At 42.7% G+C, this 11,612-nt stretch overlaps 2 protein-coding genes and 1 long non-coding RNA gene across 6 annotated transcripts in view; 1 reads left to right on the top strand and 2 right to left on the bottom strand.

Annotated features, from left to right (window-relative positions):
• Nucleotides 1-11,612, top strand: part of LOC308576079 — a 68,613-nt gene that overhangs the window by 30,313 nt on the left and 26,688 nt on the right. The window contains exon 2 of the long non-coding RNA XR_014003064.1: nt 7,522-7,841. This is a non-coding gene — a long non-coding RNA (uncharacterized lncRNA). The remainder of the gene's footprint in view (nt 1-7,521; nt 7,842-11,612) is intronic.
• HORMAD2 (HORMA domain containing 2) overlaps nt 1-11,612 on the bottom strand; it is a 91,222-nt gene that overhangs the window by 78,211 nt on the left and 1,399 nt on the right. The window lies entirely within an intron of this gene.
• Nucleotides 7,168-11,612, bottom strand: part of MTMR3 (myotubularin related protein 3) — an 82,758-nt gene continuing 78,313 nt past the window's right edge. For 2 of the 3 annotated variants that reach the window (XM_081174721.1, XM_081174707.1), the window contains one exon: nt 7,168-7,375. In XM_081174721.1, the coding sequence (XP_081030847.1) occupies nt 7,231-7,375 (145 nt within the window). In that variant the 3' untranslated portion in view covers nt 7,168-7,230. Of the gene's footprint in view, nt 7,403-11,612 lie in introns of all 3 variants that reach the window. The other variant, XM_081174722.1, reaches the window with a different exon arrangement.

Below are 11,612 nucleotides of genomic sequence, written 5' to 3'. Positions count from 1 at the left end.
ACTGATAAACTCCATTTACTCCATTGCAATTCTCACCTCTTAAAAAAAGAGTGCTATGCATCTTTGCTGCATACTCCCATAACATTTAATTTTATATTAAAAATCCAAAAGTCAAATTAGAGCCAGACTTTGTATTGCCCGTTCTCCCAGCTGGAAGAAAGGAGGAGTACAAAGAAGCTTCGTACATCCCCAAGCTGCCTTAAAAGGTGCAAAGTCTCTTCCTATGCCTCTTGGAAAGACTTGATTTTCATTCCCAAATGCTTCCCCTGTATGACTGTGTTGTAATCAACACACACACCTTTTCACAGAGAACATGGAAAGAAAGAAAAGTGACAGGGCTTTCTTCTATTGGGTATTCCAATACACTCAAAAACTTCACTTTAGAAGGCATTGCCCTATCTTGGCAATAGGTTACTTCTAACTTTGCAATCTCTTTTCGGAAGATTGGTTTGCTTATTACATCACTGCTGCTGGAGTCTCTCTTCTTCCTCCATGCTATTAATACACAGCCCCCCTTGGTGTGGTTGGAGGGCTTTACTGGCAGTGCCACACATTCCCCACAGTTGCTGGCTTGGGTACAGTTGCCCACAATGCGTAAGAGCCAGAGGGAGATCAGTGCTGCCTACGAACTTGTGCCATGAGGAAGACATCTCAAGCTGAGGCAGTTTCAAGTGGTGGCAGCCGTGTGATAAGGGAAACATGTTCAGTAGTCAAATTCTACAGGCTGGGGCAGAGGAATATAGAGGCACGTCACTCTTGGTGGAATATTTAGGCAGAAGCTGCTTCAGCTTCCCCTAGCAAATGAATTGCAGAAAAAAATGTATTTTCACGCCCACCAACCAAAACCTATAAGTGTTTTTTGTTGGCAGGGTTGGGTTGGCAAGACGATATTAAAATAAAAATAGGAGGACTCAAGACTATTCATAGCACAGCAGTAGAAAAGTGATTTTAATGTAAGGGGCACATTTTCGTTTTAGATGAGTTGTATCTTTACATACATATTTGGGGGGGCAGTTGTTAAAATGCCCTAGTTTGGGGGCCTTGGCAAACCAGTTTTCACTGACTCTCCTGTGCAGAAAAACCCCGTACAAATCAAAGCCACCCCCCATTTACTTTGGGGTTCTCCTTGTGAGAGGGGGAGCCTGGCCAACAGTATTATTTGACTTTGCATGCAGCCTTCCCAGTGTAGCGAAGCAGCTCTGCCTTCTGTGTAAACTATCTTTTTTTAAGAAGAAAAAAGTGGGGGCAAGGATAGCATTTTAACAGCTAGTAATAAGCCCAAACACCAGTTCCTTCAAAACAAATTGCATGTACAAGAGTCTTACAGTGAGGTGCCAGTTTAAAAATACAACCCTGAACAGGAATGGTCTGTCCAATCCCCCTTCCCTCTCACTTCCCTCAAACAAGCGTACACTTTCTTTAGCCAAAGTGGTCCAGGCATTGCCTACCTTGAGCCACAAGTCTGCCAACATCGGCAAAGGACTGCCCAACATGGAGATCTGCAACCCATTCTGCCGCCCCTTCCGCCACGCCTGCCCTTTCGTGCAGCAAGGATAACTAGGTCCACTCTAAGAACAGAGAGGGAGAGAGGGTTTTTTTGAGAAAGCAGTTCCCATTTCTTCTAGCAGCAACAACTTCCCAAACAGCAGGTTGCTGTTGGGAAGTAACAGGAGTGACTGGAGAAAAAGAAAGCATAAGCACTGACGCTACAAGGTATTCACAAGGTCTCTGGACCGATTTCCCTTCCTCTCACAGCAAGGTAGAATCATCCATCTGCAGCACAGTTCCGACAGCAGGGCAACAGAAATGCCAGCAGGGAAGAATCCAGACCCTCTTTTCGTCGTCTTCCAGCAAAATCCACACAAAATTTACATGAGGTGGATGAAAATGACACTGGGAGGAACAGCTGGAAAGGAGGGGTTTCTGCTCCACTAGTACAGGCCCAGCATCCTGTCCCTCTGAGCATGTCATATATATATATATATATATATATATATATATATATATATATATATATATATATATATATATATATTTAAGGGTTTTAAACAATAAAATCACCACACATATAAAATACCATCACCAAAATACAACAAACGAAGAAAAACAAAAAGAAACAAAAGGATAGATATAAAGATAGAAAAGATACAACAAAATCATCTGTCTATAAATCATATTTGCATAACCTTTTGGACTTCCTCACATCTCCCTTTCCTGCATTCCCATTTAAAAAATTATAAGCAGCAATTTATCACCTTATTTCAATTCTTATTCTGTAGTTTTCAAATATTATGTCTCCGGCTTTAGGTATTTTTACCAAACACTTAAATACTTAATTTAAACATAATATTACTCCGAATTTCATCTTTTTCTTAAGCATCACATATTCTTATAGTTCTCTCAACTAAATTGCTGATGCCATGTTATTTTCTATCCTGCATCCTTAACATTCATACAGTTTATAATGTTTTTGTAAATAGTCCTTAAACTTTTTCCAGTCCTCTTCCACTGTCTCTTCTCCCAGGTCACGGATTCTGCCAGTCATTTCTGCCAATTCCATGTAATCTATCAGTTGCGTCTGCCATTCTTCCAGCGTGGGCAAATCTTGGGTTTTCCAATGCTTTGCGATGAGTATTCTTGCTGCTGTTGTTGCATACATAAAAAAAATTCGGTCCTTCTTTAGCACCCTCTGGCCAACAATGCCCAAAAGGAAGGCCTCTGGTTTCTTAGGGAAGGTATACTTAAATACCTTTTTCAGCTCGTTATAGATCATTTCCCAGAAAGCCTTAACCCTTGGGCAAGTCCACCAGAGGTGAAAGAATGTTCCTTCAGTTTCCTTACATTTCCAACACTTATTGTCTGGCAGGTGGTATATTTTTGCAAGCTTGACTGGGGTCATGTACCACCTATATATCATTTTCATAATATTTTCTTTCAGGGCATTGCATGCCGTGAACTTCACACCGGTGGTCCATAACCGTTCCCAGTCAGCAAACATGATATTGTAACCAATGTCTTGCGCCCATTTTATCATAGCTGATTTAACCGTTTCATCCTGAGTGTTCCACTTTAACAGCAAGTTATACATTTTTGAAAGTACCTTAGTCTTAGGTTCTAACAGTTCTGTTTCTAGTTTGGATTTTTCCACCTGGAAACCTATCTTTTTGTCCAAATTAAAGACCTCCTTAATCTGAGCATAATGTAACCAATCTCGCACTTTATCCTTTAATTTCTCCAAACTCTGCAGTCTCCAAGTATCTCCATCTTTTTCTAATATTTCCCAATATTTCGGCCATTTGGCCTCCATATTGAGTCTTTTCTGGGCCTTAGCTTCCATTGGTGACAACCACCTTGGGGTCTTGTTTTCTAATAAGTCTTTGTATTTTATCCAGACATTAAACACTGCTTTCTTGACAATATGGTTCTTGAAAATCTTATGAATTTTTACCTTGTTGTACCACAAATATGCATGCCATCCAAAAGCATTATTAAATCCTTCCAAATCCAAAACATCAGTGTTCTCAAGAAGCAGCCAATCTTTCAACCAGCAGAAAGCTGCTGATTCATAATACAACCTTAAGTCTGGCAGGGCAAACCCCCCTCTTTCCTTGGCATCGGTTAATATTTTAAACTTTATTCTGGGCTTTTTGCCCTGCCAGACAAATTTAGAGATGTCTCTCTGCCACTTCCTGAAACACTCCACCTTGTCCACAATCTGTAGGGTCTGAAACAAAAACAGCATTTTTGGCAATACATTCATCTTTATAGCAGCAATTCGGCCCAACAAGGAAAGCTTCAATCTTGACCAGCTCTCTAGATCCTTTTTAATTTATGACCAGCATTTTTCATAATTGTCCTTAAATAAATTCAGATTCTTGGCTGTCATATTTACCCCTAGGTATTTCACTTTTTTAACCACATTTAATTCTGTCTCTTTCTGAAACCTTTCTGATTCTAGGGTTGTCAATTTTTCCCCCAATACCTTGGTTTTTTGCTTGTTTAATTTGAATCCCGCCACCCGACCAAACTCATGTATCAATTCTAAAACCCTTTTCATACTAGATTCTGGCTCCTGTAGTGTCAAAACCAGGTCATCTGCAAAAGCTTTAAGTTTATACTGTTTAGCTCCGACCTGGATTCCTTCAACCAACCGGTCCCCTCTAATCATATTCAAGAGCACCTCCAGGACAGAGATAAATAGCAAAGGGGAAATAGGGCAACCTTGTCGTGTTCCTTTTTCAATCTTAAACTCTTCTGTCACCACATTGTTAACTATCAATTTAGCTTTTTGTTCTGAATAAATTGCATCTATGCCATTTTCAAACCCCCGTCCCACTCCCATCCCTTCAATATTTTTCTTCATGAACTTCCATGAAATGTTGTCAAAGGCCTTCTCCGCATCTATAAAAATTAACACTGCTTTTGTATTAATATTTGTTTGCAAAAGTTCCAAAATGTCAATTATATTCCTTGTGTTGGCAAACAAATGTCTGCCTGGGAGAAAACCTGCCTGGTCCTTATGAATCACTTCATTTAAAACTTTTTTAAATCTATTTGCTAAAATGTCTGCAAAAATTTTGTAATCCACATTTAGAAGGGAGATGGGACGGTAGTTCTTGAGCTGTGTCTTTTCAGTTTCTAATTTAGGTATCAATGTGATGAAAGCTTCTTTCCACGATTCCGGTGCTTTCTTCCCCTCCATAATCTCATTGCAAACCTCCATTAATGGATGTATCAAGTAGTCTTTCAATGTTTTGTAATATTTGGAGGTAAGCCCATCTGGCCCTGGAGATTTGCCCAGTTGCATATTCTGAATGGCACCTTCAATCTCTTGTTGTGTTATTTTATAATTCAGGATTGTCCTGCTTTCTTGAGACAATTTTGGTAGACCATTCCTTCTCAAAAATTGGTCTATCTCAGTCTCATCTTGCGGCCCTTGAGTATAAAGTTGTTTGAAGTATCTCTGGAAACACTTTCTAATCTCCACAGGATTCTGGATGTTTCTCCCTTCAATCTCCAGGTTAGTAACCGTATTTAGTTTTTGTCTCTTTTTCAACTGCCATGCTAGCAGTTTTCCACATTTATTTGCCGATTCAAATGATCTTTGTTTCCTTAACTTGATTTTCCACTCCACTTCCTGATTTATCAGTTTAGAGTATTGTGCTTGATACAGTTTAATTTCTCTCAGAATCTCCTGTGACTTCGGTTTCGATCTTAGCTTTTTCTCACATTCCTTAATTTTCTCCAAAATCTTGTCCTTTTTCTCGTTTTGTGCTCTTTTCTTTATGGTGTTCTGTTGTATCAGAAACCCCCTCATAACAGCTTTGCTTGCGTCCCAGATTACTCTTTTTTCCACTGTAGTGTTCAAATTTATTTCAAAATAGTCCTTCAAAGTTTTTTGGGCCTTTTTGATAATCTCCTGATCTCTAAACAGGTTGTCATTCATCTTCCATCTAAAGGAGCCGGTTGGAGTTAGTCTCATATCCATCTTTACTGTGTTATGGTCGGAGCAGGTCTTTGGGCAGATTTCCACTTTTCTAGTCTTAGGTGCCAGACCTCTAGTTATCCATATTTGGTCGATTCTTGTCCATGTCAGTTGGGCTTCAAAAAAGAATGTTCCTTCTCTTCCTAGGGGGTTCTTTGTCCTCCAGATGTCAATCAAGTCCATATTGTCAGTCAGTTCAAAAAAAGTTTTAGGTAGTCTGCCATCTTTTGTCACATTTTGGTTTTGTGACTTATCCATGTATGTAGATACCACCCCATTCATATCCCCCATCATAATGATGTTGCTATAGTCCAGATAGTCCAGCATTGTCTCATGCAACTTCTTGTAAAATTCCGATTTCCCCTCATTCGGTGCATAAATTCCTAATATCAAAAACTTTTCGCCTTGGGTTTGTATCTCAATTGCCAAAATTCTTCCTTGCTCATCTTTAAATAGGAATTTTGGTGATAGGCTCTCCTTTGCATATATCACCACTCCTCTTTTCTTAACTCGGTCCGATGAAATAAATTCTTGGCCTAGTCTCTTATTTATTAACACTTTTCTATGGAGCCTAGTCACGTGCGTTTCCTGCAAACAAATAATGTCCAATTGTTCTTTCTTCAATAAATGAAATATTCTTTTCCTTTTTTCCGGGGAGTAACAGCCATTAATATTCCAACTAAAGAGTTGCAGAGACATCCTGGGCAAATCTGTTATTCCTTTAGTGGTGGCGTCTCTTTCTTCTGGTCTTCAGGTCCCAAAGGTGTAGGTACAAGCAATGGCCCAGGCCCTGGGAATCCTTCAATCCCTTTCTGAAGGTCTTCTCCGTAATCACTCAAAAACTTTTCTTTGTCCTCGGCTGTTTTGATTTTCACCTTCTTCCCTCTAAATGTAAAAGATAGTCCTTGGGGAAATTCCCACCTAAAAACAATTGAGTTGCTCCTCAGCAGTCTTGCTAGCTCTGTATAGGTGGATCTGAGGTCCAAAAGTTGTTTTGGGATATCTTTGTAGATTTCTGCTCTCCTACCCTGAATTTCAAGTGACTTTTCGTAGTGTAGACTCAATATTTTATCTCTTTCCTCCTTGGATCTCAAAGTAATCAAGCAGTCTCTGGGCCTGTCTTTCCTTGCTACTTTTCCAAGTCTAAAGGCACTCACAATTTTAAAGTCCTTATCTTCTTCCAAAGGCCAAAACTTAGAAAATTCTTTTGTCAGGTACTCAGTTAAGTCCCCTTGTTCAAGTTCTAAAATTGACCTCAGTCTCAAGATGTTTTCCCGACTACGTAGCTCTATCATAGACAGATAGGCCTGCTGTTCGCCAATCTGCTTATGCAATGGTTTTACCTCCTCCTTTAATGCTTCAGCTTTTTGGTTAGCTTCCACAGCCAGTTTGCGATTTTCTGTGGTGACTTCAAATAGTTTCCCAATTGATTGTGCATTCAGAGCAACTTGTTCAGTTAATTTATTAACACTGGCTGTATTTTGATCAATCTTAGCCGATTGTTCATCCGCTTTTTTATCCAAACTTTCCAATTTTTCAAAGATTTTATCTAATACCGAAGCGGATCGTCCTGCTGCCATACCTTCCAGCAAAGTTTGCTCGATTCCTTCTTCTTGTGCCCCCAAAATAGCAGGGACAGATGATCTGCGTGGCTGTGAAGTTAAAGTCAAGGTTGAAATGTGCGTATCTGCTTAGCAGGGAGAGGTGGTGCTGTCTCTTCCCTGCTTTCCTTCAAGGCTGGAGCCTCATTTTGAGGTGGCAGCAATAGGTTTGTCCAGTTCGAGGTCAAGGCTGGGGCTACTGGGATGCAAGCTGCTGTAGCAGGATTTGCAGACCCGGCTGGGTTCAAAGAGCTGCTGGCTGGGGACCGGCACCTTCTGGTTACAGCAGCTGGAGCAAAAGACATTCCCACAATTCCTTCAGTCGGAAACAGGAAGAGAAGAGAAGAGAAGAAATTACAGTAAAATTTGCAACTCAGGAATGCAGTTTCCACAACAGTACATGTCTTAAGTTGGTGCTTGCAGAAAAAGGTTAAGGGGGGGGGAGAGACTTTGGACTAGTTGCCAAAGAGCAGCTTGGGTGGGAGAGGGTTAAGTTCTTTCCCCTCTGCAAGCTGCAGTGGCTCAGAGCGCCACGGGATGGTGATGTCTGCTATGATGCCAGCCCAGAAATGGTGATCTGGAGGGGTGAAAAGAGCCTGTAACCGAGCCACAAATTTCTTTTGTGCCTATCTTCAGTGCAATGGAACACTTCAGCTATGTCTCCGTCTGCTCCTGGCTGTTGCTTCCCAAAAAGAAGTTAACTAGAATCGAGCCTTGAAGACTGGCAAGCCAGTCAACTCCTACATAAGCCAGAAGTGAGCCAGCTGCAGCTCAAGGGAACTACAGCAACACTGTCTTTCAGCCCTCACAGTGAAGATTCCGAAAGGGTGATGGTTCACAGCCCAACCTAGCTGCCAAAAGAAGACTAAATATTTCCTTTCAAGAGAAACTCCTGGACATTGTGTAAAAGAGAGACTATCTGTAGAATTTTCTATGGGCAAGAGGAGTGCAGGGGAGGGAGTCAAAGGTTAGTTTGAAGAGGTTATTGGAGAAGTGCAAGCAGACAACAGAGGCTGTTCCAAATGCTCACCAAGTCTGATCAACACGGTCAGGGTCCCTGCAAGGAGGGGAGAAAAAGCTCAGAGGGGAGACTAAATCAGAGGATTTGTGGGTTTTCCCCCCAGAAATGGCAAGGTGAGACCACTGTCTTTTCCTGCTAGCCTGAGAGAAGGTAATATACAGCTATGTTTTAAACAAAAAATGTTAGTGTGCTGTGAGGAATGAAGTTAAATGGCCCCTGTGAGCCCAACAATGGTCCAGCAATGGAAGAGGCTGTCCCTGCTGCATCTCTGCATGGTATCTTTCTTCGGACCCACCTTCCTCCAGTCGGTAGGCATGGCAAGAACTGTGACACGTGCAGAAACACAGTGCATGGCCTCCACTGAGAAACATCATTTCTTATTGTAGAAAATAAACTGGTTTGGGTTTTTTGTTGTTGCTGGTGATGGTGGTTTGGGGGGGGGTTGGTGGTGGTGAAGAGATATGAGGCACATGCCTCTGATTTTAATATAAAGCGTGCCACAGAAATCAGACTGGGAAACACAATTTAACTATTGAGGAAATGGACATGGCACACACTGTCTCAAGATGGATCAAATCTCAAAATCGGATCCTACTTGTTCTTTGGAAGCCTTCTCAGCTAAGAAGTCTTGACACAGCTAGAAGATGAAGAAATTGAATGGGACATTTCCAACATTCTCCAAAGCTCCTGTTTTAACAGACTTCAGCACAAAGCAGAGGACCTCTGTCTATGAGGTTTTTTAAACATTTGCTCAAAGCAGAAAATGCAGTATAAAAGGAAGAGCACAGGCCGAGTGCTAAACTGGCAGAGTAAGCCCAGGAATATTTTTCTAAAAGAAAGCGGGGGGCATGGAGCCTATTGGTGCTGCTGCTTGACTGGAAACAAAACAAGTTAGTGAGAAAGTTTGAGACAAGCAAAGCCACTAAAAAAGGCTGGGGTGCTTCATTGGTAAGGGAGGCCTTGTTGGCAGAGCTATACCCGACTGCCACCTGGCTGGTGCTGACCCATGACAGGGCCTTCTCAGTGGTGGTTCCCCAGTCGCAGAATTGCCCTCTTGGGTGAGATGCACCTGTCTTCCTCATTACTGACTTTAACTTTCCCCTGAAACACATTCCTGGTTACCCAAGGCATTTGATGGATAAAAGATGCTGGCCATGGCAATCTTGAAATTTTGCATTTAATTATTTTATATGTGTTTTTTTAAAAAAAAAAATTAAATTGCATTGCTTTAATGTTTCGATGTTTGCAACTTTGGGCATTTTTGGGAGGGATTGCCAATATATAATTATATTATAAAGAATTGTATAATGCTCCAGGTTTGAGCCCCAGGTTGGGCAAAAAGATTCCTGCATTGCAGGGGGTTGGACTAGATTACCATTGGGATCCCTTCCAACTCTACAATTCTACCATTCTATGATGGTAGAGCTGCTGGCACCGAGATCATTCAGTTCCTGACAGAAGTTAAATGAATGCTGTTCAAGAAAGATATTACACAAGCAAAATTTTTATGTTCACAGCAAGAACCTCTGGCCACTCGTGATAAAACACTCAGCCATGTCAGAAGTTCAGGTCTCATATTTTTTGCCACCACTCAAAACCTTAGGTATGAATGTGGGTGAGAACTCTTGATAAATTCCTAAGGCAGGGGAGAGATGATGCTCTTCCCCACACTCCATGGAAAGGGAGGTGTCAAGGATTACACCCAAACTCTTAATGGAAGGCAATGGCACTAATTGGGGCCCCGCAAGAGAAGGGAGTTGGTCCCTCATCCCCATGCCATCCCGACCCAGCCATAGGACCTCTGTCTTCAAAGGATTTAGTTTCAATCGGTTCCCACGAAACCATCCAGCCACAGCTTCCAAGCATCTGGTCAGTGTGTTCGGGGCCGAGTCGGTGTGGCCATCCATCAGCAGATAGAGCTGAGGGTCATCAGCATATTGGTGACAGCCCAGCCCAAAGCTCTGGATAATCTGGGCAAGGGGGTGCATAAAGATGTTAAAAAGCATCGGGGAGAGAATTACGCCCTGCGGCACTCCACACACCAAGGAGTGGCGCGACAACATTTCCTCCCTAGTGCCACCCTCTGTCCCCGACCAGAGATAAAAGAGCACAGCCAGTTATGGGCTATGCCCTGTATCCCCACGTCTGCAAGGCGGTGGTCCAGAAGATCATGATCGACCATGTCAAAGGCTGCTGACAAATCTAAAAGGATCACCAGTCCTGACCCGCCTCGATCCAGTTGTCTACGGAGATCATCTGTTAGGGCAACCAGAGCCGTCTCGGTCCGAAAACCAGGACAGAAACCGGACTGAAATGGATCTAAAGCCGATGTTTCCTCCAGAAACCTACCAAGCTATTCAGCAACTGCTCTCTCAATTACCTTACCCAGTTATGGAAGATTTGAAACTGGGCGGTAATTGGATAGGTCTAAGGGATCTAATGAAGTTTTCTTTAAGAGTGGACATACCACTGCTTCCTTCAGTTCCCCTGGGAATGTCCCCGTGTCAAGGGACAAATTGATAATTTCAACCAGGGGGGTCTGTGCAACATCTGGACACTCCTTAATCAGCCAAGACGGGCACGGATCAAGGAGGCAGGTGGTGGGGCTACCAACTTGGAGGAATCTATCCACATCAGCAGGGAGTATTCGATCAAGATGGTCCAACACTGGACCTGAAGTCAGTCGAGGGGCCTCCAGTTCAGTCACTGTATCTAAATTGGCAGGGAGGTCACGGTGGAGCAACAGGACTTTCTCCGCAAAAAAGCTCGCGAATGCCTCACAGCTGTGGGTCTTATTTGTGCTTAAATTTGGTTGTCCTCCTAAGGACGTTATTGACCTAATTATTCTAAAAAGTTGTGCCGGGCGAGAGCTAGCAGATGCAATGGAAGCTGCAAAGTAGGATTTCTTAGCAGCTTTCATAGCCATCTGACAGGCTTTCATAAGCGTCCTATAAGATGTTCTTGAGGCTCCGTCACGAGTCCGTTGCCTTACTTGCTCTAGCCGTCTAAGATCCCGCTTCATTTTCCGGAGCTCCTCAGTAAACCAAGGATTGCCCTCCGTGGGTGTAGCCAGGATTGTTCTTGAGGAGCAGGCTTTTGTTAGGGGATGCAAACTTTTGTTAGTGGGGGATAGAACCTCATATTTGTATTGATTTGTACTGATTTTTTGAGGGGGGAACAGCTGCCCCCCCCGGTTATGCCCATGATGCCCTCCCTAGTGAGGTGCGTCTGTCTGCAACCTTTAAAAGTAATTCAAAACTTTCCTGTTTATCCAGTGCATGGGTAGGCAAACTAAGACCCAGGGGCCGGATCCGGCCCGCAGACAGTCCGGGAATCGGCGTGTTTTTACATTAATAGAATGTGTGCTTTCATTTAAAATGCATCTCTAGGTTATTTGTGGGGCATAGGAATTCATTCATTTCCCCCCCAAAATATAGTCCAGCCCCCCACAAAGTCTGAGGGACAGTGGACTGGCCCCCTGCTGATAAAGTTTGCTGACCCCTGA

The sequence above is a fragment of the Podarcis bocagei genome (assembly GCF_964188305.1).
Source record: "Podarcis bocagei genome assembly, chromosome: 16".
Taxonomy (NCBI): domain Eukaryota; kingdom Metazoa; phylum Chordata; class Lepidosauria; order Squamata; family Lacertidae; genus Podarcis; species Podarcis bocagei.
Note: the sequence above shows the minus strand (reverse complement) of the source record. Positions and strands in the feature narration are given on the sequence as shown.